Raw genomic sequence first — 27,142 nt, 5'->3', positions numbered from 1 at the left:
GGGTGGTAGGGTGAATTTAACTGCCACTGGATTTATTATGGATTCAATAGAATAAGGTCCCAGATATCGGGGACGAAAGGTCCGAGTCCCTTTTATGGGCACATATTTTGATGCTAACCAGACCTTGTCTCCAATTTGATAGTCGGGGGCTTTACTACGATGTTGGTCAGCAAATTTCTTTTGTCTGTTCTTGCTTCTTTGAAGGCCTGGGAAATAGTCGTATGTAGGGTTTTAACCGCTGGCATTTCCAAAGGGGTTGGGAGATCCAATTCTGAAGTACGTGGATGTCTACTATATATAGTGTAAAAAGGGGTTCGTCCAGTGCTGGTGTGCAATGAATTATTATAGGCATATTCAGCTATCCATAACAAGTCCTTCCAATTTGTTTCCACTTGATGTAACATGCAACGTAAGTATTGCTCGAGGGTTTGGTTTTTTCTTTCTTTCTGTTTGGCCATCTGTTTGAGGATGATGACTTGTGGATAGTCGAATGTCAATTTGGGCCATTGAACAGCATTTCCTCCAGAAGTTGGATATGAACTGACTACCTCGATCAGAGATCAAGACCGATGGAAAGCCATGTAGCCGTACGATTTCCTCCAGGAATACTTTTGCTAAATTGGATGCATTTGGAAGACCCTTAAAAGGAATAAAGTGTGCCATTTTAGAGAACAAGTCTACAACTACTAAGATGGTGTTGAATCCTTGACTGGAAGGTAGATCTGTAATGAAATCAAGGGACAGCGTGTGCCATGGTGCGGGAGGAATTTCCAATGGTTGGAGAAGACTAGCTGGTTTCTGCTTTTGGGACTTGTTTTGTGCACACACACCGCAAGATTGGATAAATTATATGATGTCTTTACGCCATGTAGGCCACCAATAGTTTAGTTTTACTTTGGCTAGAGTTTTGGCAATTCCAGGATGACCTTCAATCAGGGAGTCGTGATAACCCAAAATAACCTGCTCTTGTAAATCTTTACTTGGCAAGTATAGACGGTTCCTAAAATATGGTAACTGGTCTTTAATGGTCTAATGTTCTCCTTGAGTACACCACTCTTGTGAGAAAGTGGGATCCATTAAGAGTGTTGTTTTGGAGTTCACCCTGTGTCAATGTTGTCTTAAAACCCAGGAGTTTGTCTTCTGGAATGATAGCTACTGGATCTGGAGTTATGTATACCTTTTCATCAACACCCATGCGGGACAAGGCGTCATCCTTTCCGTTTCAGACGCCTGGCCGGTAGGTGATCACATAGTCATATTCAGCGAAGAAAAGAGCCCACCGCAGTTGACGGGATGATTGAGCCTTTGCTGTTTTTAGGTATTGCAGGTTTTGATGATCAGTTACGACTGTAACAGTATGTCTAACACCAAGGAGATAGTGTCGCCATGCCTTGAAAGCTGATTTTATAGCCAAGAGTTCTTTGTCTGTGATAGCATAGTTGAATCCGGGAGGTGAGAATTTTCGTGGCCAGAAGGCCACAGGGTGTAACTGGCAAGTTCCTGGGTCCCTTTGTGAGAGAACAGCTCTCATAGCCATGCAAGAGGCATCTGTTTCAACTATGTAAGGGAGGTCTGGGCGAGGATGCCGTAGAACTGGAGCAGAAATAAATGTTTTCTTAAGTTCTTGAAAGGCCTTCTCTGCTTCTTCGGTCCAATGGAACTTTTTATTGTTTTTTCTCAATAGTGATGTAATTGGATGCACTATTACGGAAAAATCTGGGATGAATCGGCGGTAAAAGTTTGCAAAGCCCAACATACTCTGGATTCCTTTAAATGAAGTTGGTGACGGCCAGTTAAGAATGGCATCTACCTTGTGCCTATCCATTCGGATTCCTTTTGGTGTGAGGATAAAACCGAGGAACTCCACTTCGAGTTTAGCATACAGTTTATGTTGGCGGAGTTTAGTAAGGACGGAGCGGACATGCCTGACATGGTCTTCTTTTGTAGCAGAATACACTAAGATGTCATCAATGTAAACCTGGGCGCAAATGTCGATTAACTCCGGCAAAACATCATTCATAAAGTACTGGAATGCAGCAGGAGAGTTGCAAAGTCCAAAAGGCATTACCTGGCATTCATACAAGCCGTATTTGGTATGAAAGGCGGTTTTCCATTCGTCTCCTTTCTTCATTCGAACAAGATGGTACGCCCCCCCCTAAGGTCCAGTTTGGTAAAGATTTGGGTGTCTTTGACTTGATCCAATAATTTGGGAATAAGGGGCAGTGGATAACAGTTTTTTACTGTGATCTGGTTTAATGTGAGATAGTCGATGCAAGTCCCCAAATCTCCTTCCTTCTTTGGTACGAAGAATAAGGGACTGGCTGCCGGTGATTTAGATGGGCGGATAAATCCATTTGCCAGGTACTGATCGAGGTAAGATTTCAAATGGAGGTTTTCTGGTTCAGTAAGTGCATAGATTCGACCACAAGGAATTTGCGCACCAGGTATGATGTCGATCTCACAATCGTAGGGCCTGTGTGGTGGTAGAGTATTGGCTTGTTCTTTCTGGAACACGTCTTGAAAATCTTGGTATTCATTTGGTAGAGTACTAGTCACACCTAGAACAATCGCTGCCGCACTGGGAGTAGCAGATGTACATAAGTCCGTTTTCCCCTTTGCTTGATAATAACAGGTGCAAGCACAATCATCGGAAAAGGCCAACTTCTTGGCACGCCAATCTATCAGAGGGTTGTGAGCTACCAACCAGGGCATCCCTAAGATTAGTCGAAACTGAGGAGCTTTGATGAGATCGAATGCAATAGATTCTCAGTGTCCATCCTGGCACAGTAGGGTTAGTGCTGCTGTACATTGGGTTACTGGTCCGGAAGCTATTTCTGTCCCATCAACAGTAGTCACTTTTTCAGTAGTCGACTTAGGGCATAAGGGAAGCCCCATCTCTGCTGCCAGATCTTGGTCTACATAATTCCCAACTGCTCCACTGTCTATGTATGCTTCGACAGCATGCATCCGAGATGGTTGTTGGTGATTGATCAAAATTACTGGTAATGCAAAGTGTGAAGTATGTGGGTTATCCTTCTCGCTCGACAAGCGGACCTCTATGCTTGCCGGGCTTGGTAGTTTTCTGACTCCTTGTTATTATCTTCCTTCTCTGTGGCTCCAACAGTTCTCCTTGGTGGTTTCACTGGACATTCTTTGAGGAAGTGGTCTGATTTTCCGCAATATAAGCATAATTGCTGTTGCCTTCTCTTGTCTCTTTCAGTTTTATTTAAAGGGGGCCGTACACCTCCGATTTGCATGGGTTCTACCGTGTTTTCAAATGTACGTGGAACATTACCCTTTGACCGGACATACACAGCTCGAGTGTCTAACCTTATCCGGTCCGCTTTTCGGTCTTGTAATCTGTGATCTAATTGCACCACAAAGTTGATGAATTCTCCACAGCCTTTAGGTGGGTTAACCACTTGAGCAAGGACATCCTTTAGTTCCCCTCGTAGACCCCGATGAAATAGTGTGGTCCTTTTTTCCTCAGGCCACCCAGCTTCAACGACTAGTCTGTAGAATGTTGCTATATAAGTAAGCAAGTCTTGACTTCCTTGACGGAGTGACAAAAGTTTGTTGTCTAATGCTTGGCCTTGGGTATGACGAGCAAAGAGTTTTTCCATTTCCATCTGGAAACCCCCAAAGTCATGTAACAACGGGTTATCCGGACTTACCAATGGTACCGACCAATCCGCAGCACAGCCACTCAGATATGACAAGACAAAAGCAACCCGCACCTGGTCATTAGGAAAAGCCCCAGGTCTGCAAAGGAAATGAAGACGACACTGGTTCATGAACGTTGCATACTTCTTGGGGTCCCCTGTAAATCGTGCAGGTGGAGCTAAAGGAACTGCCCCAGGAAGGGTTTTTTGTACTGGATTGGTGGAAGAAGTTGGTACAGGTGCTGGCGGAATGTTACCAGCCAATGGGGTCTGTCCTGCCTGTGACTGGAGCAATTGTCTACTTATTTCGTCAGTACTATCCTTAGTAACAATCAAATCCCTCCTAAGAGCATTGGTTTCTTGCCTGGCTGAATGTACTTCGGCACGTAATTGTCCCAACAACTGAACTAGCTGGTCAGTCTCTAAAGTCTCCATGACGCCCAGGTGGATAATATTATTGAGGCTTTGCGTTCTGTTACGCTCACCTGGTATCCACGGGGATGCCACCCAGCCATGGTTGGATGATTTGCACTCTCGAACTCTCTCCCGGTCCTTTGGTAAGGCCTGGGGTTTTTGGGCGACAAGATACCCTCTCAGGGGATGTGTCTGACGACGAAGTCGAAGAAGGCGACCTGTGGTGCTTCTTTTTCGATTTCCTCTACAGCGATGATGTCACACGCCGTGGGGGCTGGCGGGTCTGGCCTCGATGGCGTTTGGGCCGCCATTAGCTTAGCCCGCCGCGCATTCTGCAGTGACTGTCTAGGCGTCCGAGGCTAACGCTGTCGGAAGCCTTTTCCGTGGGCTCAACCCGGAAGCCTACGCGTTGCAAACTTCGCGCGTTAGGCTTTCGGGTTGATGCGCTGTTTTCCTTCCGTCCTGGCAACTCTGCTTGGGTTGTCCTTCGTGTTCCTTTGCCGCAGCGCTCGTTTCTCACCCCAGCCCTGATTTCCTCTCCTATTCGCTCTCTCTTCTCCTCCCACTCCGGACCCTAGTCCTTTCCGCACCTACTCCCTATTTGGTCCTACTTACCTGTCTTACCTGTAGCGAAAAGATCTACCCCTCCATGGCTGTCCACTGAGGCGAAAGGACTAAGCCTGCCTAATAGCAACACCCGAGGATTTGGCTGCCACCTTCGAGGTCTGCAACTTCTCAAGGCTTTCGTCAGCCTTATTGGCAAAAAGTTGAGACCCATCAAAAGGCATTTTAGGTAGTCTGGACTGCACATCCGGCAAAATTCCCGACTTCCTCAACCACGCAAATCTGCATATTACAGTGCTAGTTGCCATGGCTCTGCTGATGCGGTCAGCAGAATCCAGACCCAATTGAAGCGATTCGCACATGGCTTCTTTGCTGTCTCTAACAATAGGCAAGAAACCTGTCTCTTTCCTCCCCCTCGGGAATGTGCTCTGCCACCATGGAAATACAGTCCTATAGAGTGAATGAGAATTTTGCTACGGCACATGTACAGTTGGCTGATTTAAGAGCCATGCTCCCTGCAGAAATGACCGTCCTTGCCCATGCATCTACTTTCTTGTCATCCCTATCTGGAGGAATAGTTGGATAGGCTGCCTGCTTTGAAGTTGCGGTAGCTGCCTGTACAACCGACTCGCTGGAGTGGGGTGTTTTGATAAGTAGTTGGGGTCACTACTAGATCGGCAGTATTTTTGTCAGGTTTTTGTTTACTGCTGGATTAGACTCTGGCGTTTCCCAATTTGCTGCCATCCTTTTTTGGCGAGCGATGTGAAACGGTAAAATGGGATCCATTTGCAGACCCTTATCAAGGATGTCCATTAGATCATCTTGCTCATAGGCGAGGGTAGGCCAACTCCACGCCAAGTAGTCCACAACTTTAGACAATAATTTTCTTTATGGTGCATCTGCACCAGCTTCAGGTCTTCCAAATTCTAGCTCTGGTGAGGTGTCTACCCCACTGGTTGTTTGCAAATTGTTATAAAGATCTTGTAATCTAGACTCCTCAGAAATAAAACTCTCAGGCACCTTTGGTGTACCATATTGAAGGCAAAATGCCGCATCCTTATCTGATGGCTCATTTTCCTCATAAATTGAGGTGAGATATTTGAAGAAATCTTTCCTTGGTAAAGGAGTATATGTTTTGTCTGGAATAGGCATTGAAGGTTTAAGAAATTGTGAACTCGACGCTCGAGGAGTTGTAGCAACCTTTACCAAAATCTTTTTCAACTTCGATGGCGTCACTGGTTTAGATGGCACGGCTGGCGTTAAGGCGCGGCTGGCGTCGATGGCGCAGCTGGTGTTGATGGTACCTCCGGTGTTGAGGGGCTTGCATCGATGGTGTTGACAATCTCGATTTCGACTTATGCTTCAACCTACGATTGGTAAGACCTCTGGTTAAAGATGGGTCTGCAATATAGGAGATACGGATTCAATACCAGATTGTCTATGTTTTCCCTCCTCCCTTGGCCTCAACTCCTTCCGCCCCCTTGGGCCTTCCCCTCACCTTAATATTGTGAAAGGTGGATTCTCTGTCCTGCTCCTCGTGGCAGGGGCGCGTAGATGTGGGGGGCGAGCAGCAACCAAGTTACTTCACTGGTGCAAGCCCCCCTGTGTGAATCCAGGCATGCTGCGACTCTATAGGTTTGCTGCTTTCCAGTCTTTATATGCAGTTCTTATGTTCCTCTTAGTTTGAATAATAATGTCTTGCTTCTTTCCTTTTAGGTATGGAAAGGTATTTTGGTGTTGTCATGCAGTTTGAAGATAAGCATGGGCCGTTAGGCGAAAGCGCAGTGTGTGCAATGCTGTCTGGTGAGTAATGCGCGATGCGCAGTGCTGTTTTGCCTTTTATATTGCTAACCTGTGTCTTTTCTCTCCTTGCAGGTTGCGATGTTCCTCACCAAGCGCCGTAATGTACCAGCAATGATACTGACCAGGAGATGACTACCCAGGTAAGAATTGTGTGGCTTTCTTCATTCGGGAGGAAGCATGAGTAAACACTTACTAATGCTGTCTTTCTTTCTCCTCTTTCCAGGTTATGGTATTCCAGGATGCATGCGGTGCCGGATGATGGAGTTTGTACCTTCAGGTGAGTGGAACTGAAGTCAGCGACTGATTGAAGACAGGATACTGTTCCAGGTAAGTTTCTTAGTGTTCTCTCTTTCTCTGCAGGTCCGTGGTTTCAGGTAAGCTGTCATCAAAGAACTGGACACAGTGAGCGTTACGCTGCCCACAGCAGAATAACGCAAAGCATGTTCTGCTGTTTGGTGTGGTTTAAATAGTCTAAAGGTAAAGTAGTCCAGGTAAAATAGTCCCAGGCCTGGCACACCCAAAGTAGTCCAGGTAAAGTAACCAGGCCTGCCACACCCAAAAGACTAGACCGCATCGCTCAGTTCCTTGTAACTGAGCTATTAGTGTGCCTCCATATTGGCTCAACCCCCCCACAAGTTAAATAGTCCCAAGTAAATAGTCCCATTCTAATGTTGGTCTTCATGATGGTTATGAGCCTGGTGGCAAAGGCGCCAGGACTGACTCCAAGAGAGTCTTGGATACGTTTTAAAGCCTTTGACCTGGCCCTAACTGGAAGCCTGATTTGCCAGTGAGGGCCAGGGGCAAGGGTCATGACAGCACTCCTCCCCCAAGGCCCCCCTCACAGTGGCACTTCTGCCTGGTCCTGGTTTGGCTGGGTAATTCTACTGGAACTTTTTAATAAAGCGAGGAGCATGGATGTATTCACTAGGTTCCCATGATCTGTCTTGATGGCCGTATCCCTTCCAATCAACTAAGTAGTATAGTTTGGATCTGGTGTATTTTCAGTCTAGGATATCCTTTACTTTAAACTCTGGTTCTCCATCAACTAATACTGGTTTTGGTGGTGTTGTAACTCAAGTACCGGGTTGTACCGGTTTCAGGAGTGATACGTGAAACACACGATGAATCTGCATAGTGGGTGGTAGGGTGAATTTAACTGCCACTGGATTTATTATGGATTCAATAGAATAAGGTCCCAGATATCGGGGACGAAAGGTCCGAGTCCCTTTTATGGGCACATATTTTGATGCTAACCAGACCTTGTCTCCAATTTGATAGTCGGGGGCTTTACTACGATGTTGGTCAGCAAATTTCTTTTGTCTGTTCTTGCTTCTTTGAAGGCCTGGGAAATAGTCGTATGTAGGGTTTTAACCGCTGGCATTTCCAAAGGGGTTGGGAGATCCAATTCTGAAGTACGTGGATGTCTACTATATATAGTGTAAAAAGGGGTTCGTCCAGTGCTGGTGTGCAATGAATTATTATAGGCATATTCAGCTATCCATAACAAGTCCTTCCAATTTGTTTCCACTTGATGTAACATGCAACGTAAGTATTGCTCGAGGGTTTGGTTTTTTCTTTCTTTCTGTTTGGCCATCTGTTTGAGGATGATGACTTGTGGATAGTCGAATGTCAATTTGGGCCATTGAACAGCATTTCCTCCAGAAGTTGGATATGAACTGACTACCTCGATCAGAGATCAAGACCGATGGAAAGCCATGTAGCCGTACGATTTCCTCCAGGAATACTTTTGCTAAATTGGATGCATTTGGAAGACCCTTAAAAGGAATAAAGTGTGCCATTTTAGAGAACAAGTCTACAACTACTAAGATGGTGTTGAATCCTTGACTGGAAGGTAGATCTGTAATGAAATCAAGGGACAGCGTGTGCCATGGTGCGGGAGGAATTTCCAATGGTTGGAGAAGACTAGCTGGTTTCTGCTTTTGGGACTTGTTTTGTGCACACACACCGCAAGATTGGATAAATTATATGATGTCTTTACGCCATGTAGGCCACCAATAGTTTAGTTTTACTTTGGCTAGAGTTTTGGCAATTCCAGGATGACCTTCAATCAGGGAGTCGTGATAACCCAAAATAACCTGCTCTTGTAAATCTTTACTTGGCAAGTATAGACGGTTCCTAAAATATGGTAACTGGTCTTTAATGGTCTAATGTTCTCCTTGAGTACACCACTCTTGTGAGAAAGTGGGATCCATTAAGAGTGTTGTTTTGGAGTTCACCCTGTGTCAATGTTGTCTTAAAACCCAGGAGTTTGTCTTCTGGAATGATAGCTACTGGATCTGGAGTTATGTATACCTTTTCATCAACACCCATGCGGGACAAGGCGTCATCCTTTCCGTTTCAGACGCCTGGCCGGTAGGTGATCACATAGTCATATTCAGCGAAGAAAAGAGCCCACCGCAGTTGACGGGATGATTGAGCCTTTGCTGTTTTTAGGTATTGCAGGTTTTGATGATCAGTTACGACTGTAACAGTATGTCTAACACCAAGGAGATAGTGTCGCCATGCCTTGAAAGCTGATTTTATAGCCAAGAGTTCTTTGTCTGTGATAGCATAGTTGAATCCGGGAGGTGAGAATTTTCGTGGCCAGAAGGCCACAGGGTGTAACTGGCAAGTTCCTGGGTCCCTTTGTGAGAGAACAGCTCTCATAGCCATGCAAGAGGCATCTGTTTCAACTATGTAAGGGAGGTCTGGGCGAGGATGCCGTAGAACTGGAGCAGAAATAAATGTTTTCTTAAGTTCTTGAAAGGCCTTCTCTGCTTCTTCGGTCCAATGGAACTTTTTATTGTTTTTTCTCAATAGTGATGTAATTGGATGCACTATTACGGAAAAATCTGGGATGAATCGGCGGTAAAAGTTTGCAAAGCCCAACATACTCTGGATTCCTTTAAATGAAGTTGGTGACGGCCAGTTAAGAATGGCATCTACCTTGTGCCTATCCATTCGGATTCCTTTTGGTGTGAGGATAAAACCGAGGAACTCCACTTCGAGTTTAGCATACAGTTTATGTTGGCGGAGTTTAGTAAGGACGGAGCGGACATGCCTGACATGGTCTTCTTTTGTAGCAGAATACACTAAGATGTCATCAATGTAAACCTGGGCGCAAATGTCGATTAACTCCGGCAAAACATCATTCATAAAGTACTGGAATGCAGCAGGAGAGTTGCAAAGTCCAAAAGGCATTACCTGGCATTCATACAAGCCGTATTTGGTATGAAAGGCGGTTTTCCATTCGTCTCCTTTCTTCATTCGAACAAGATGGTACGCCCCCCCCTAAGGTCCAGTTTGGTAAAGATTTGGGTGTCTTTGACTTGATCCAATAATTTGGGAATAAGGGGCAGTGGATAACAGTTTTTTACTGTGATCTGGTTTAATGTGAGATAGTCGATGCAAGTCCCCAAATCTCCTTCCTTCTTTGGTACGAAGAATAAGGGACTGGCTGCCGGTGATTTAGATGGGCGGATAAATCCATTTGCCAGGTACTGATCGAGGTAAGATTTCAAATGGAGGTTTTCTGGTTCAGTAAGTGCATAGATTCGACCACAAGGAATTTGCGCACCAGGTATGATGTCGATCTCACAATCGTAGGGCCTGTGTGGTGGTAGAGTATTGGCTTGTTCTTTCTGGAACACGTCTTGAAAATCTTGGTATTCATTTGGTAGAGTACTAGTCACACCTAGAACAATCGCTGCCGCACTGGGAGTAGCAGATGTACATAAGTCCGTTTTCCCCTTTGCTTGATAATAACAGGTGCAAGCACAATCATCGGAAAAGGCCAACTTCTTGGCACGCCAATCTATCAGAGGGTTGTGAGCTACCAACCAGGGCATCCCTAAGATTAGTCGAAACTGAGGAGCTTTGATGAGATCGAATGCAATAGATTCTCGGTGTCCATCCTGGCACAGTAGGGTTAGTGCTGCTGTACATTGGGTTACTGGTCCGGAAGCTATTTCTGTCCCATCAACAGTAGTCACTTTTTCAGTAGTCGACTTAGGGCATAAGGGAAGCCCCATCTCTGCTGCCAGATCTTGGTCTACATAATTCCCAACTGCTCCACTGTCTATGTATGCTTCGACAGCATGCATCCGAGATGGTTGTTGGTGATTGATCAAAATTACTGGTAATGCAAAGTGTGAAGTATGTGGGTTATCCTTCTCGCTCGACAAGCGGACCTCTATGCTTGCCGGGCTTGGTAGTTTTCTGACTCCTTGTTATTATCTTCCTTCTCTGTGGCTCCAACAGTTCTCCTTGGTGGTTTCACTGGACATTCTTTGAGGAAGTGGTCTGATTTTCCGCAATATAAGCATAATTGCTGTTGCCTTCTCTTGTCTCTTTCAGTTTTATTTAAAGGGGGCCGTACACCTCCGATTTGCATGGGTTCTACCGTGTTTTCAAATGTACGTGGAACATTACCCTTTGACCGGACATACACAGCTCGAGTGTCTAACCTTATCCGGTCCGCTTTTCGGTCTTGTAATCTGTGATCTAATTGCACCACAAAGTTGATGAATTCTCCACAGCCTTTAGGTGGGTTAACCACTTGAGCAAGGACATCCTTTAGTTCCCCTCGTAGACCCCGATGAAATAGTGTGGTCCTTTTTTCCTCAGGCCACCCAGCTTCAACGACTAGTCTGTAGAATGTTGCTATATAAGTAAGCAAGTCTTGACTTCCTTGACGGAGTGACAAAAGTTTGTTGTCTAATGCTTGGCCTTGGGTATGACGAGCAAAGAGTTTTTCCATTTCCATCTGGAAACCCCCAAAGTCATGTAACAACGGGTTATCCGGACTTACCAATGGTACCGACCAATCCGCAGCACAGCCACTCAGATATGACAAGACAAAAGCAACCCGCACCTGGTCATTAGGAAAAGCCCCAGGTCTGCAAAGGAAATGAAGACGACACTGGTTCATGAACGTTGCATACTTCTTGGGGTCCCCTGTAAATCGTGCAGGTGGAGCTAAAGGAACTGCCCCAGGAAGGGTTTTTTGTACTGGATTGGTGGAAGAAGTTGGTACAGGTGCTGGCGGAATGTTACCAGCCAATGGGGTCTGTCCTGCCTGTGACTGGAGCAATTGTCTACTTATTTCGTCAGTACTATCCTTAGTAACAATCAAATCCCTCCTAAGAGCATTGGTTTCTTGCCTGGCTGAATGTACTTCGGCACGTAATTGTCCCAACAACTGAACTAGCTGGTCAGTCTCTAAAGTCTCCATGACGCCCAGGTGGATAATATTATTGAGGCTTTGCGTTCTGTTACGCTCACCTGGTATCCACGGGGATGCCACCCAGCCATGGTTGGATGATTTGCACTCTCGAACTCTCTCCCGGTCCTTTGGTAAGGCCTGGGGTTTTTGGGCGACAAGATACCCTCTCAGGGGATGTGTCTGACGACGAAGTCGAAGAAGGCGACCTGTGGTGCTTCTTTTTCGATTTCCTCTACAGCGATGATGTCACACGCCGTGGGGGCTGGCGGGTCTGGCCTCGATGGCGTTTGGGCCGCCATTAGCTTAGCCCGCCGCGCATTCTGCAGTGACTGTCTAGGCGTCCGAGGCTAACGCTGTCGGAAGCCTTTTCCGTGGGCTCAACCCGGAAGCCTACGCGTTGCAAACTTCGCGCGTTAGGCTTTCGGGTTGATGCGCTGTTTTCCTTCCGTCCTGGCAACTCTGCTTGGGTTGTCCTTCGTGTTCCTTTGCCGCAGCGCTCGTTTCTCACCCCAGCCCTGATTTCCTCTCCTATTCGCTCTCTCTTCTCCTCCCACTCCGGACCCTAGTCCTTTCCGCACCTACTCCCTATTTGGTCCTACTTACCTGTCTTCTCGCCTCGCCTACACCTTGGACACTCTCCAGTTGGCCCATCCAGTCCTCGCTCATTCCGGATTCATCCGCACCTTCACTGGATCTCCTCATGAAGTAGCCATCCGAGGAAAGACCTGTGAGCCACTGTCGGATAGGGGTTTTTTATGCCTTACGGCTTTTTCCCCTGGACCAGTTTGCCACGGAAGAGGGGCCCCCCTAGACCTCTTGCTCAAGGTGGCTTCCTTCCGAGATAGACCTTACCTGCACTCCAAAAAAAAGGCGCTGTGGCAGAAGAGGTTCGGGGAAAGACAGGAACCAGACACTACAGGTGAGGAGGAGGAAGGGGAGTGGGGTAACCAGGAGTCTGGGTTAAAAGGGACCGAGTCTGAAAGATGAGGAGTGTTGGGAGCCACTCCTCGATCTGAATCTTTTAACCTTCTTCCTTCGCAGAGAGTCGCCTCTCGGCTGTTATGCTCACCTGGTATCCACAGGGACGCCACCCAGCCCTGGTTGGATGATTTCCACTCTAGAACCCTCTCCCGGTCCCTTGGTAAGGCCTTTGGTTAAAGATGGGTCTGCAATATAGGAGAGCTGTATTCAATACCAGATTGTCTTTGTTTTCCCACCTCCCTTGGCCTCAACTCCTTCCGCCCCCTTGGACCTTCTCCTCACCTTAATATTGTGAAAGATGGATTCTCCATCCTGCTCCTCATGGCAGGGGCGCGTAGATGTGGGGGGCGAGCAGCGACCAAGTTACTTCACTGGTGCAAGCCCCCCTGTGGGAATCCAGGCCTGCTGCGACTCCATAGGTTTGCTGCTTTACAGTCTTTATATGCAGTTCTTATGTTCCTCTTAGTTCAAATAATAATGTCTTGCTAAGTATGGAAAGGTATGTTGGTGTTGTCATGCAGTTTGAAGATAAGCATGGGCCGGTAGGCTAAAGCGCGGTGTGCGCGATGCTGTCCGGCGAGTAATGCGCGATGCGCGGCGCTGTTTTGCCTTTTATATTGCTAACCTGTGTCTTTTCTCTCCTTACAGGTTGCGATGTTCCTCGCCGAGCGCCGTAATGTTCCAGCAATGATACTGACCAGGAGAGGACTACCCAGGTAAGAATTGTGTGGCTTTCTTCATTCGGGAGGAAAAGTGAGTAAACGCTTACTAATGCCGTCTTTCATGACTGACTCCAAGAAAGTCTTGGATGAGGTTTTAAGGCCTTTGACCTGGCCCTAACTGGAAGGCTGATTTGCCAGGGAGGGCCAGGGGCAAGGGTCATGATCAGGCTCACCCAAAGAAGGTTTTTTCGACAGGGTAGTCGATGGGAATCTTTTGGGGTTTTTACTTAACGCCAATTTCCCCTTTCGCTCCTTCAGAGCCTTTCCGGTCATAGACTGGCATTTGGAGCAGGTAGAGGTCTTGTGCTCCACACTGAGAGACCACAAACGTACTCGATGTGGATCGGTTATCAGCATTTTTGAGTCACAGAACCAGGTCTTTGGGGTAGTAGGTGGCAAGGAAAAAGACATTTTCACAATTAGAACTAAAGAAGCGCGCTGTGTTTCTGGAAGCGTAAGCGTACTTGGAAAAACTGAACTGAAGCCAACAGTTGCTGCACATGCTATATATACCTTTGATGACATCATCCTTGAGACGGAGGCCCTCGAGGGACATCGAGTCAACTGCATCGATGTACACCATCCTTCTGAAGCAGCTGAAGCTGGATATCGAATATCAAAGATGAGGAATACGTGGGAAGGCACAATCCATTCAAATGTGGAGTTACAGCTCATGTAGAAGTTTCGGGACATATATTCTTTGTGTGCAAGCTGAGGTACCAGGAAGGACTTTTCTTTTGGAGATTGTCAAGGGTGATGGCGGTTGCCAGAGAGCTGCATCACAGGATTAGGGTTACAGCAGTTTTGGAGGAACACCTGAAGCTGTGGCTGTCCTTTTTGAGCGCATATTTGAGCTGGTGTTGATGTGTGGCTGATGAAGACCCTGCAGAGTGGAGGATAGATATTTTCTCAGCTGTGTCCGGCACTGGGAGCTTTGACTACAACTGAAAAGGGAGCTTGTGTGCAGAGAAGTGGCCAGAAAGGTGGAGGGCCAAGAAGTTGAGCTTTCCTGGAGTTTTTCATGTGGGTGGTACATTGGTATTCTGGGAAAGGAGTTGGAAAATAAAAGTGTAATTTTCAACATTGACAATGAGGTGGTAGTGGTGAATAGGCAGTCGGTGGGGGAGGAACGGGTGTTGAGGTTGTTAAGAGTATTTGTGTTTGGTTGCCTTTCGTGGAACATTGTCTTCATAGTGACGCACATTCCTGGATTGGACAATGGGGTAGTAGATGCTTTCACTCATTCATAGTGGCAGAGGTCCCTGGGGCTTGCACCAGGTGTGAAGGAATTGTGGAAGAGGCTATAGGAACTAGGAGACTGAGGGCGGTAGGAATGCAGCGGGCAGTTTGTCTGTCGGAATGTGAGCCACAGTTAATCAAGGTTTGTTTCTTCTGGAGTGATTTGAGGGGTTTTGGGTGTCTGAAATGGTGGAGTGAAAAGGTATTGAGGGGCTACAGTTGTGTGAAGTGAGAATGGGAGTGGATGGTGTGGACATAAGGCTGATAAGGGCTAAAGTGGATGAGAAGGTAAACAGGGTTTGGATTAGGTTTGGTTACTTTGGGAATAGGGCAGTGTACCCGATTAGGGCATTTCAAATGTGTCTTGGGGGGAGGCTATTGGTGAAGGGGCTGTGTTTTGGCATGCAGGTGGAAGGGAGTTGAAAGGGTTGCAGATGTTGGGCGTTATGAGGAAGGTGTTGGGTATTTTGGAGGGAAAAAGTTACACAACACATTCTTTCTGGATAGCAGTCATGTCGGAGAGGAATAGGATGCGTTTGCCTGTGTGTGGGCCGGGGGGGGGCGTCAAAAAGCGGTGTTGTTGGAAGTCTATGGCCTACAATGGGTATATAATGTATTTTAAGGGGTAAAAAGGGGGGTTGGGATTTTCATACTGAATAGGTTTGGTTGTTTTTTCTCATCTCTTTATTTGATTTGCAGATGCTGCCATTAAATCTGAGCCTCATATACTGGAGGACTGGATCGGGGGCAGGCAATCCAGGCTGATAAATGGGTGTGCATCTGGCAGCTGAGAGCCAGCTATAGGAACTTTGGAAAGGTGTCAGGAAAGGGAGGGCTGTGTATCGGCCAGCTTCCGACAATATTGATTGCCCTAAAGGAGGTGCTGAGGAATATCTGGATACCTTTGGGGGATAATGTCTTGGTGACAGATCCTAGTGTTGCTCTGATTACGAGTATCAAAAAGGGAACGTATGCAGGTGAGGGTGGATTGGCCTCATACACGGTCAGGGTGGGTAGCACTGATGCTGAGGGGGATATGGAGGGGAACAGGTATGCCAGCGGCAGGGCATCAGACAAGGAAGAAATTAAACACAGAGATGAAAAGTTCTGTAGAACATGGGGCATAAACGTGGTTGGACGTAAAGAAATACGATATAAGGAGGCAGTTATGTTTCGGGAGTGGGGTGTCTCGCAACGCTCAATACCATCTGAGAGCGAGACAAATCAAACCATTCTTGTCACCTAAGATTGCAAGTCCTTCAGAACGAAGCACTGAGAATAATTTGTGACATCCCAAAGAGGGAAGTTAATGCTTGTGCTAGGAAGAAGTTGCACTGGCTACCCATGCCGGCTAGAATTAAATTTAAAGCCCTCTCCCTGGTTCACAGGTGTGTCTATGGGGAGGCTCCAACCTACCTCAAAGAAAGAACTCAACTGTATGTCCCTTGCAGGTGTCTTCGCTCCGATGCCAAAGGAGAGATGGACGTCCCTAAATTTAAAAAAGCTAGAGGATACGGACGTTCTTTTCCTGTGCAGGCAGCACAAACGTGGAACACGCTTCCTATAGATTTGCGTATGGAAAAGTAGTGTGTGTGTTTTCGAAAACATTTGAGAACATTTATTTTAGAATAACGGTTCTCCTCTACTTCCCCCCAGGTTGTTCAATCAGGTGTTAGTTCTAAATAACAGAGTTTTCGTTATCTTGTTGTCCTGTTTCTCGTAGTCCTTTGTGTTTCTGTGCGCCCTGATACCTGCGGGTTCTGGCGTTCTACAAATGAACAAACAAACAAGGACAGAGTGCATTTTTTGTCTGTGATGGGTAACAAGTTTTACATCATGGAACTAATTGTAGTGGAAAGGGATTGTGTGAGGGCAAGGAAAAGGTCAGGGGTGGGGCATCAATAACACTTCGGGGAAAGGTTTTGCTGGCTGGCACAGAATTGGAGGTTGGTGGTAGTTTTGGTTTACCTAATAAATGCTGCTAAACCTAGAGAAGGGCTGGTTACGTCTCTTCAGATGGACAGGTTAACCCGTGGTAGAGAGGGGGTGGAGGGAGCAGTGCTTAGGCATTAAAGCTCACAGTGATTAAAGGACATTTTCTGTACCTAGTTTCTTTTATAGAACTCGTTTAAACAGCATTGCCACGGTCTGCTTGTGTCGAAAAATTCCTGTCAGTTAAAAGTTAAGGAGCAAGTGTTTATGTTGTTCACTGCATCCATGGCAGGCAATATGTTTCTTTTCTGAAAATGTTCTAGTTCAGTTGATGCCAGTCCACTTTCAGGCACATTGTTCACGTTAATGTTCTTGTAAATGTGTTGGTAATGGAGTGGAAGCATGATAGGAGTTGCAAGGCACAGACAGGAATGTTCCTTTCTGATGCTTGTTAATCTGCTTAGAATCACATGCTGTGCATATAGTCCGACATCTAGTGGTAATCGCACAATATTGCATCTTGTCTTTCGAGGTTCAAAAGGGGACGTCGACATGGGCGTGCCTGTAACACTATCCCTAACGTGACGTGTAGTGTACCCAAAATCCCTCACGCGTCGAGGTCCCTCAGATTGTTTTTTTCCGCCCGGCTAGCTGTTCGCCTTATGCGGAGCTCTTACCTAATTGCAAAATTGTTATATTTCCCGACCTCCGGTCATATTTAGATTATCGTCCCCTCTTAGACGATTGCTTCCTAACTACCGCCGAAGACAGCAAAAGAACAGACTTCGACGGCTGGTGCTCCGGTCGACGTTGTCGATTGCGTGGCCAGGCCTTCTGGCCGTCCTATACAGTAAGGAGAGTGGGGTCTGATGGTTTCTATTCTTTTCAAGAATGTCTTTCCTTCTCCCCTCTCTTTGTCCCTTTGGTTTTGCCGTCGCTTAAATATCCCTGAGCTATGGACAGGACACCATTTAAATTTTGCCCTTCCTGTAAGGTAAAATTCCCATGGAAAAACAAGCACCGGCGGTGCAATAAGTATCTTCCCCTCAATCACAACGAGGTGTCCTGTAAGTACTGTAAGCACCTGTGTCCTAAGACTATCAAGGAGCGTCGAGTGGAACGGTGGGCAGCCTACGCTATGTCGCAGGCCTAGGGTAGCTTCCCCGCCGCCGCAGCTGCCGAATGTGATGAGGATCTAAGCGACGACCAAGACTCCAGTTTGGACGCCATTGACCTTAGATCGGAGTGCAAGCGCTCCACATCTGTCCCCGGCCCCACTAGGCATGATGTAAATCCTGCTATGGGGAATGTACATCCCGGCGACAGGGATGCACCCACTACTCATGGCACAAAGCACACAACCCCTGGTACTCCTCAGCGGACCAAGGCACCAACGAGTATGTTGGGTTCCTCAACGGCACCCGCCGATTTGCGTGATCGGCAGCCTTCCCCGCAACCGCGGCAGCGGCATGCGTCATGGCATTCTGCAAGTATGGGTGCCAGCTCCAAAAGCCACAAGGCTGTCGATACGCCTCCTAAGAGCGCGCCAACACCGCATAAAACCCTGGTTGTGTCGAAATCCACAGCGCAACCGCCTACACAGTCCAAACACCTCCCATTAACGCCGAACATCAGCGAGAGTCTTGCTAAGATCATTTCGGTGGCTAAACAAAAAGACAAGTCTAAAGACACGTCAAAATGCCCGGAAGGGCGGAAAGATTATTCTGAGAGTCCCTAGTCTTTATCTAAAACTCTTTTTGATAAATTTTGACGTTCTAGGGAAGAGGATCTCCAGGAAGAGCCCTTTTCTCCTCTAGACCCCTCTGGCTCCTCCTCATGTTTCTGAGAGAAGTTTGAAGGTTGTATGGACAGGGTGGAAAAGTTTGTAGAATTTTCTGAGAGGTTCACTCCTAAGAGGCCTCGTGAAGAGGGCCCTTTTATACCAATGGCGAAATTCCAATAGGATCAAGAAGTTCCTAATGACCATATTTACAGGATGATGATCCCTTTGATCAGCCCCAGGGTTGGGAGGATGATCAGCCGGTATATAACTGTAACGCTCACCTGGTATCCACGGGGACGGCACTCAGCCTGTTCTGACCTCTTACAACCTCGAACCCTTCCCGGGAGGCTATTCGACTGGAGACTGGGCCTGAAACACAGGATTGCTAGAGTTTAACTCCCTATTGTCTCTGTGTGATTGAACCCCTTCTTCCCCGGGGTCCAACCCTTCCCTTTGATCCACAGCTCACCTTGTTTTCTTGGATAGTGTGCTCTCCGTCCTGCCTTCAGCGCAGGGGTGCGTTGATTGATGCAGGCTCGTTGCTGCCTAGTTACTTCACTGGCAAGAGGCCAACAGGTAAGTATAATGAATCTTTTGAACAGTTCTCTAACTTCGTTCCTTTCCTTCCTTCGATGATGGCGTCTGGGGATGGCGGCGTGCTGCTGAGATGAGTAGCACTGAAGGTGAGTGAGAGCGCGATGCACCCCTTTCGTATTTGCATTGAACGGAGTTCTTTTTCTGTGTCTTTTAGGTGCCGCGACGTTTTCAGCGTGGATGCCGGTTATGAAGAACAAATGCGGTGGGTAAGCGCGGTATGCAGCACCTCTAGATGTTTCCACTAGCAAACCTGGAGTGTCTTTTCCCTCTTGCAGATGGATGAGAAGTTCCGGAGACAGAGTTTCCCCAGAGTCGCTGGGATTCAAGTAAGCGTTTGAAGCTCGTACAGTATTTAAAAATAAGTGAAGATTTGGAGAATGCTTACTAATGCCTTTGTTCTGTTCTTTTCCCTAAGAAGCGGCGTGCCGGGATGGGAATGACACCGCCGAAGATGCCCGCAGAACAGAAGGAGCGATGACTGATGGGCAGAAGCGCCGCAAGGTAAGGCTGTTCCTAACGGTGTTCTTGTAGGAGCTGAGCGCAGAAGAAAGATGCAGGCCTACTGGGGACCGATCCGAACACGGTGAGTGTCACGCTGCAGGTGCAGAAAACGCAAAGCATGTTTCTCAGCCTGGGTGTGGCTTAAATAGTCTCTGTGTATCCCAGGTGCCTCTGGGCTGAGCCACACCCAAAAGACTAGACCGCACATGCAGTTCTGGGAACCGAAATTTGTGGGGGCATCCATCTTGTCCTCATCAATGCACTACAAGTCCAATCCCCAATGTTATCCTATGAGAGTGAGTGAGTCTGGTGCCACAAGCGCCAAGTCTGACTCCAAGTGGGTCTTTGGAGGGATGGAGAGGTCCTTGAGGGCCATGTAGGTGATTGTGGCCTGGCTCCAGCCTGACATCTTGGAGGGCTGGGGACATGGGGGGCAGGAATCATGACAATAACCCACCTTGGCTGTCCCCTACCCATACCCCAGACCCTGACACCATATGTATGGACTCCCCCTCCTTCCCACCTCTGCGTCACGCATCACTTGTAGATGACCAGATGGCGTATATTGCCATTCTAAAAAAGGCAGCAGAACACTTCCAAATTGCCACGCAGGAGGCAATGTCAGATTCAGATTTTGCCAGGCTATCCCCTTACTTAATTCCATTAAGACGCGCATTGCCCCTTCATTATTAACGCCATCAGAAACCAGGGCTGTTAATCCACAGGTGGAAAAACTTTTTCGCCCTTCCCCTACTGACTCCCTTTATATTGGGGGCATGCCACCCCGGATTCTCTTGTGTTCACGACAATAAGGAAGAGGGCAGGTGCCCCTTTGTCCACAGGCCAGGCACCGCCAGACAAAGAATGTAAGAAATTGTATGCTCTGAGAAAGAGAACATCTACTGCGGCAGCATACTCCACCCGCATAGCCAACAACACCACGCTGTTGGCCAACTATTCAGATGTCCAATGGAACCTGCTGCAGGAGGACCTACAAGAGATCCCCGAACCAGTGTGTATTCGCCTGCTTACAATTGTATCCGAGGGTAAGCAGGTGAACCATAACATTCTCATCTGGTTGAAGAAATCCGGGTTCAAACCGGAGACTCAGGCGTCATTAGTCAACAACCCGGTGGAAGACTCCAACCTGTTCAGCAAGGCTGTTGATGAGGCGCTGGAAACGGCAAAAAAGGAACACAAGACTTTGAAGAGTTTGAATCAAATCACTCAAAGACCTTTTCAACAGAGAGGGGGAAGTTCTCACTGCTCCTTTCGTGGGCAGTCCTATTCTCACTCCCCTCACAACCAATATGGTTCCGGGAACAATTGGTCCTCAGGACAGGGGTCTGCCTCCTCTACCCCGTATCCACCCAGAGGACAACGCCGTGGGAAAGGAAGGTGTTGTAATGCCACCCCCAGAGGCTCTTCGGCCTCCAGTCAGAAATGACTCTCATATCTGGGTCCCCTGCCATGCCTCCCCAGTCGGGGGACGTATAACATCATTCATGCATGCATGGGAGGGGATTATAACAGACCAGTGGGCGCTCAAGACCGTTGCCCACGGTTACTGCATCGAGTTCAGCAGACCGCCTTGATTCAGACCTCCGAGATCAAGACGACTAACACCAGAAAACCTGAGGACCCTGCTGCAATAGGTTGAGATCCTGCAGGAAAAGGGAGCTATCAAAGTCGTCCCTCTTCTACAGGTAAACAAGGGTATTTATTCACTGTACTTCCTTGTACCCAAAAAGGATCTCACCACGCGCCCTGTGCTAGACCTGCGCCCAGCAAACAAAAAATGTGTCAAACCTCAATAGTTTTGTATGGTAACGCTGCAAGAGGTAATTCCTCTACTGGCGCAGGGGGATTACATGGCAACATTGGACATGAAAGATGCCTACTTGCATATTTCAATGTTGCTGGCACACAGGAAATATCTAAGTTTCATGATGGAGGACAAACACTACCAATTCAAGGTCCTTCCCTTCGGCATTGCTTCAGCCCCAAGGGTGTTTACAAAGGTACTAGCAGTGACAGCAGCAAACCTGCGCAGGCAATCCATCCCAGTTTATTCATTATTTATTTGTTTAGTTTCAAAGAAACTTTACAAAACACTAAAAACAATAAAAACACAGTATATCAAAACCATTATACTATTAAGACCAGCACAGTATATCATACATAATAAAACATCATACATTTGCCAGGGCTTCAAATGTCCAACTAAAACAAAGTATTTTATAAAGGACAATAATTTCATTCTGACAGTACATTAGCTCTTCTTACACTATCTAGGTGTTTTTTAACAATTAACCACAGATGATACATGGCAATATGAACTCGATAAATCCCAGTTTATCCTTACCTCAACGACTGGATCATAACAGGGGATTCCTACGGAACAAGACTGTCGAACACTCAAAAGACGATAGACCTCTTATTCAGTTTAAGATTCTCCATAAACAAAAAGAAATCCAGCCTAGACCCCAGCCAAGTCAAGCAGTTTCTGGGGGCCCTAATTCGAACAGAAGACGGCCTTGTCTTCCCCTTCAAAGAGGGCCCAAAACATGCGGTTTCAAATCCCTCAGTATGTAGCCAGTCGAGAGGTGACGGTACACAAGGCCATGCGACTGTTAGGAATTATGGCATCCTGCATTTATTTGGTTCCTCACGCAAGTTTGCACATGCGCCCCATGCAAAAGTGGCTCAACAGCCAGTGGTGTCAGGCCAGCGGACAATGGGACGGTCTAGTGGTTGTCTCGGCAGCCCTAGTTCTCTCTCTGCAGTGGTGGTCGAGAGAAAACCTCTTGAAGGGGAAAACCTTCACCACCCCCGCAGTAGAGACCACTCTCACGACGGACGCATCCCTCACGGGGTGAGGGGCTCACCTCCTTCAACAGACGGCGCACAGCATTTGGTCCCTAGCAGTAGCATCCAACCACATAAATCTGTTGGAGCTGCTAGCAGTGTTCAAAGCACTGAAGGCCTTTCAAACACAGTTACAGGGAAAGACGGTACTGATCTTCACGGACAGCACCACGGCCATGTACTACCAGAACAAGCAAGGGGGCACTCACTCTCCAGGGCTATCCAAACTGTTGCAGAACATTTGGATATGGGCTCTCAAGCACAAGATGTTTTTATTGTCTCAACATGTTCCAATTGTCTCAACATGTTCCAGGGGAACTCAATCTTTTGGTGTCAATACATATACAAATAAGGAAGTTTGCATATCTTTTACCCCTCAGGGCATGGTGAGATCTCTAACAGGTCAGTGTCCCGACTGCATAATACATACTTGCCAACATGACCTATTCCAATCTGTAGGTAGTTATCCTGTCCTGTTTTTTTCTTTGAATTCTGGGACGTGTAGTTCCACTTAAAATTGGGACTACAAGTTCCAGAATCCAAAGAAAAAACAAGGACTGGATAGCACCTACAGATTTGAATAGAGCATGTTGGCAACTACGCATACTAGCCATACAATGTTGTTGGCATTTTGTGCAGTACACGTGAAAAAATGCCATCTGCAACTTACGTTACCAAAAAATGTATCTGTATTTACACAAATAGCACCTGCGGAACTGCGTCCACTTCAGGCAGTTTGTGATGATAACACGTCTAAAGTGTCCTGCTAAAACATTTTGTAAAGTTGGCCACCCTAGAGAAGACAGACCTGAAACCCCGCAACTAGATAATCAGTGAAATAACCCGGCCTGAAAAATAACACGACTTACATCTTCGCGAACCCTCCAGGACATCTCAAGGCTGGGATCTCGGGCAGCGATCCGACCTGAAGCGCAACCTTTGCACAAACCGGAGTAAAAATAACACAACCGATTGAGAACTCTCGCACAATGCAGCCTTACTCCAAGTGCTCCGATTTATTACCATACTGCACACGGTCGTAACGGAAACACTGGTCTCCAGGACTCGCTCCGACGATAAGTAAACAGAGAGAGACACTAATCACGAAGGCATGCTCAGAGCTATGTATGAATATGGCGAGCGCTCGCAGGGGCGGGCCGAGACTGAGCATTGAGTGCAAGGACAAGGGTAACCATGATCCCAGATCAAACACATAGGACTAGGGCTTGTTCAGAAACGGATTTACATTTGTAAACAGAGCTGGAAATGGACATTATTTACTGTGGGATCCGACCAGAGACAGGGGGAGGGTGCCAGTACGGAAATTATTTTCAGCCCCCCACATAAATAAATATTGTCCTTTCAGGAACCTGGAAAAATAATTCAAGAGTGGAGCAACAAACCTAAAACATTGTACTTAAATATTTTCTGCAGAGTGCAATCCCAGCAAGACATTTGAAAGGCATCCTCATCAGGCGTTCATATGGTCTTGCAGATATTTGTCGTGACCCTTGTGTAGAGGCATCGCGAGAGCACCGCTCTCGCGAGATCTCGCCCGCGCGACCAGCTCCGCCCCCGCGCGCTACGCGCGCATTACGGGACGAGCTGAGGATGCGGAAAGCAGCGTCTTCCCGGCTCCTCCGAGCTCGGGAGTCTTTTGTTAGTTTAACGGTGCTCCAAAGACACGGCACCCAAACCCTTGTTGGCCACGTTGGCCCAGCTAATCCAGGACATTATCAGTGCCTCATGATTGCAGACCTGTTGGTAATAAAGCCCTGTTGAAAAGCCTGCCTGGCTCCTGTCTTCCTTGGGGCGGCTTTATACTACATAAATTGGCGACGAGGATCACCACAAGAAACCGCGCAGAAACATGCAGGGAGCCACACCGCCACCACCCTTTCTACAGACACCAGGTAGGCCTGCCATTCCTTGGCCACAATGGCAGCCCCTGTTCACGACCTACGTCGAGGCGATGGGCGGATCTGGATTTTCAGCGGTGAGACGCAGGGCCATGTTACTTAACGCCTTAGGGGTGGAAGGGCAAAGAATATTTGAAGGCCTTACCCCGATACCAGTAGATGACGTCAATGACGATGTGTTCATGGAGGCCGTGAGGAGAATCATTAAGAGGTTCGCCAGCAAAGAGAACACTGTACTCCATAGAATAAGGTTTTACACTCGGAAACAGGAACAGTCCGAACCTGTCGATAACTACGTCACGAAGTTAAGGGAACTGGCAGCTTTGTGTAACTTTGGTACCGACGCGGAAAACCGCATATGCGACATGCTAATCGTCCATACCAACAGTCGCAAAGTCCAGGATAAGTTCATCCTCGAAAAAGAATTACAGTTAGAAAAAGCTGTGGAAATTGCCAGAGCGGTAGAAGAAACCGCGGGGAGAAGGAAAGAGTTTACAGGAGCCCAAGTCCCCACTGAAATACAAGCAGTTGGATTCCGTCCAAGAAAGGAGAAATCCGCACCAGACACGAGAGAGTCAAGAAACAGCAAGAGAGAACCCCTCAAGTGTCATAGGTGCTCCAGCACCAAACACCTGGCCTATGACAGAGAGTGCCCAGCCAGAGACAAGGAGTGTTCAATCTGCAGACGCATAGGACACTTCTCGACAGTGTGTCGATGGAGGAACAAGAAAGTCGCGAGCCTCACCACGGACCACACAAAAGAAAGAGAATCCTCGTCAGATGAGGAGGGGAGACCCACGGTCATAATGGTGAACAGCACCCGAGCCAGGAGAGAGAAGCCTCACTGCGTCATCAGAATCGACGGAAGAGAGACTCGGGTCATGGCAGATTCCGGGTCGGACCTCACCATCCTACCCCTTCAGACATATAAAGACATGGTGGGTAAAGAGAAAGTGGAAGTGCTCACCACACGACACAAGCCCACAGTGTTTGGGGGGGCCTCAGTCGAACTCTTAGGGTACATCAACGGAAAAGTCGAATTCAAAGGAAGGGAAACCATCACCAGGGTCTACTTCAGCCATGAAGGGCCGGCAGTATTGGGCTGGGATGATCAAGACAAGTTAAAAATCAGACTGGATCCCAGCACAGAAGATCAAGTTCTATCAGTCAATATGAAGAGTGAATCGGTGGTAAAGGGCGACTACCCAACACTTTTCTCGGAGGAGCCGGGACACATTAAAAGCTTCATTCACAAGATCGTGCTCAAAAGAAATGCCGTCCCTGTCAAACATCGGGTGAGACCAGTACCAGCCACAGCAAGGGACACCCTGAGACAACAGCTGGACAAAATGAAGCGGGAAGGAGTGATAGAAGAAATTGAAGCGTCCGAATGGCTGAGCCCAGTCGTCCTGATAAAGAAACCCCACTCACAGGAATTAAGGGTATGCATAGACCTGCGCAGTCTAAATTTAGAAGTCATCGCGGACAACTACCCACTCCCAAGCATAAACGAACTCATATTATTAATGAAGGAGGCCAAAATATTCTCGAAGCTTGATATGAGAAATGCATATCATCAGATACAGCTCCATGAAGAGTCGAAACCCCTTACAGCTTTTATCACGCCCTTTGGCACGTTCCAATTCACGAAAATGCCTTTTGGGTTGTCGTCAGCTGCGTCGGCCTTTCAGCGCATGATGGACGTCCTACTCAGGAAAGTCGAAAATGTAGTATATTTTCAGGATGACATATTGGTTTATGCAAAGGACAAGCAGACGCATGATACCACCCTCAAAGCGGTTCTTAACAAACTACAAGACGCAGGAGTGCGTTTACGTCACGAGAAATGCTCGTTTGGAGTAAAAGAAGTGGAATATCTGGGATACAAAATTTCGGAAAAGGGGATCAGCCCGAAAGAAAATCTGATGCAAGCCATCACCAAAGCTCCCGAACCAGCCACCAAAGAAGAGGTGAGGTCGTTTCTGGGATTGGCTGAGTATTACGCGAAATTTATACCCAAGTTTTCGGAAACCACGTCACCCCTACGCGATCTACTCAAAAAGGGAACAGAATTTTCGTGGAGAGAACCTCAGAAGAGGGCAATGGACACCATAAAGCACCACATCATGAAAGCTCCGTGTCTGCAACCCTTCAACCCAGAGTGGGACACGGTCATTACCACGGACGCCAGTGCGTACGGATTAGGAGCAGTGCTAACGCAGAGGAGAGGTGACACCGAACATGTGGTGGCCTTCGCGTCTAAGGCACTATCAGAAGCAGAACAAAATTACTCAACGATTGAAAAGGAGATGCTAGCATGCGCATGGGCAGTCGAACATTTCAGAACATATGTGTGGGGCACAAAGTTCAAACTGGTGACAGATCACAAGCCACTCATCCACATGCTCAGCCCGGGAGGCACCAAAACATCCACGCCCAGGCTAGCTCGCATCGCAGCAAAGCTACAAGAATACACATTCGATATTCATCACATATCGGGTTGGAAAAACTCGCAAGCCGACTGCATGTCGAGACTGCCCGAGAACAAGGAAAGGGCTACCACATTCCTACAGGGGGAATGCATAGTCGCATCCATATCAGACATAAGGACCCCAGACTACCTGGAACTCAGCGAAAGACACTGGGAAGAAGAAGATGGGAAGGACCCAATCATGGCCAAGATACGCAATTGGATCAAAGAGGGCTGGCCCAATGAGAAAATGCTGCCGGAAGGCATGAGAGCATACTGGAAGGTGCAAGATGAGTTGTCGGAAACGGAGGGAATAATCATGAAAATGGATCAGATCATTCCCCCCACAGGAATGAGGCGCACCATACTCTGCAGGGCCCACGCGGGGCACCTAGGGAACACGATGACTCGCCGCAGGGTGAGAGAAGCTTACTGGTGGCCGTCTATGGACCAGGAAATACGC

The 27,142-nt window shown here is 47.5% G+C and overlaps 1 protein-coding gene across 1 annotated transcript in view; it reads right to left on the bottom strand.

The window, feature by feature from the left end:
* LOC138582135 (zinc finger protein 282-like) overlaps positions 1 to 23,316 on the bottom strand; it is a 176,157-nt gene extending 152,841 nt beyond the window's left edge. Inside the window, exon 1 of the mRNA XM_069653146.1 lies at positions 23,160 to 23,316. Within this exon, the coding sequence (XP_069509247.1) occupies positions 23,160 to 23,183 (24 nt within the window). The 5' untranslated portion in view covers positions 23,184 to 23,316. The remainder of the gene's footprint in view (positions 1 to 23,159) is intronic.
* Positions 23,317 to 27,142: the final 3,826 nt, after the last annotated feature.

The sequence above is a fragment of the Ambystoma mexicanum genome, chromosome 3q (genome assembly GCF_040938575.1).
Source record: "Ambystoma mexicanum isolate Mex_15411 chromosome 3q, UKY_AmexF1_1, whole genome shotgun sequence".
NCBI lineage: Eukaryota > Metazoa > Chordata > Amphibia > Caudata > Ambystomatidae > Ambystoma > Ambystoma mexicanum.
Note: the sequence above shows the minus strand (reverse complement) of the source record. Positions and strands in the feature narration are given on the sequence as shown.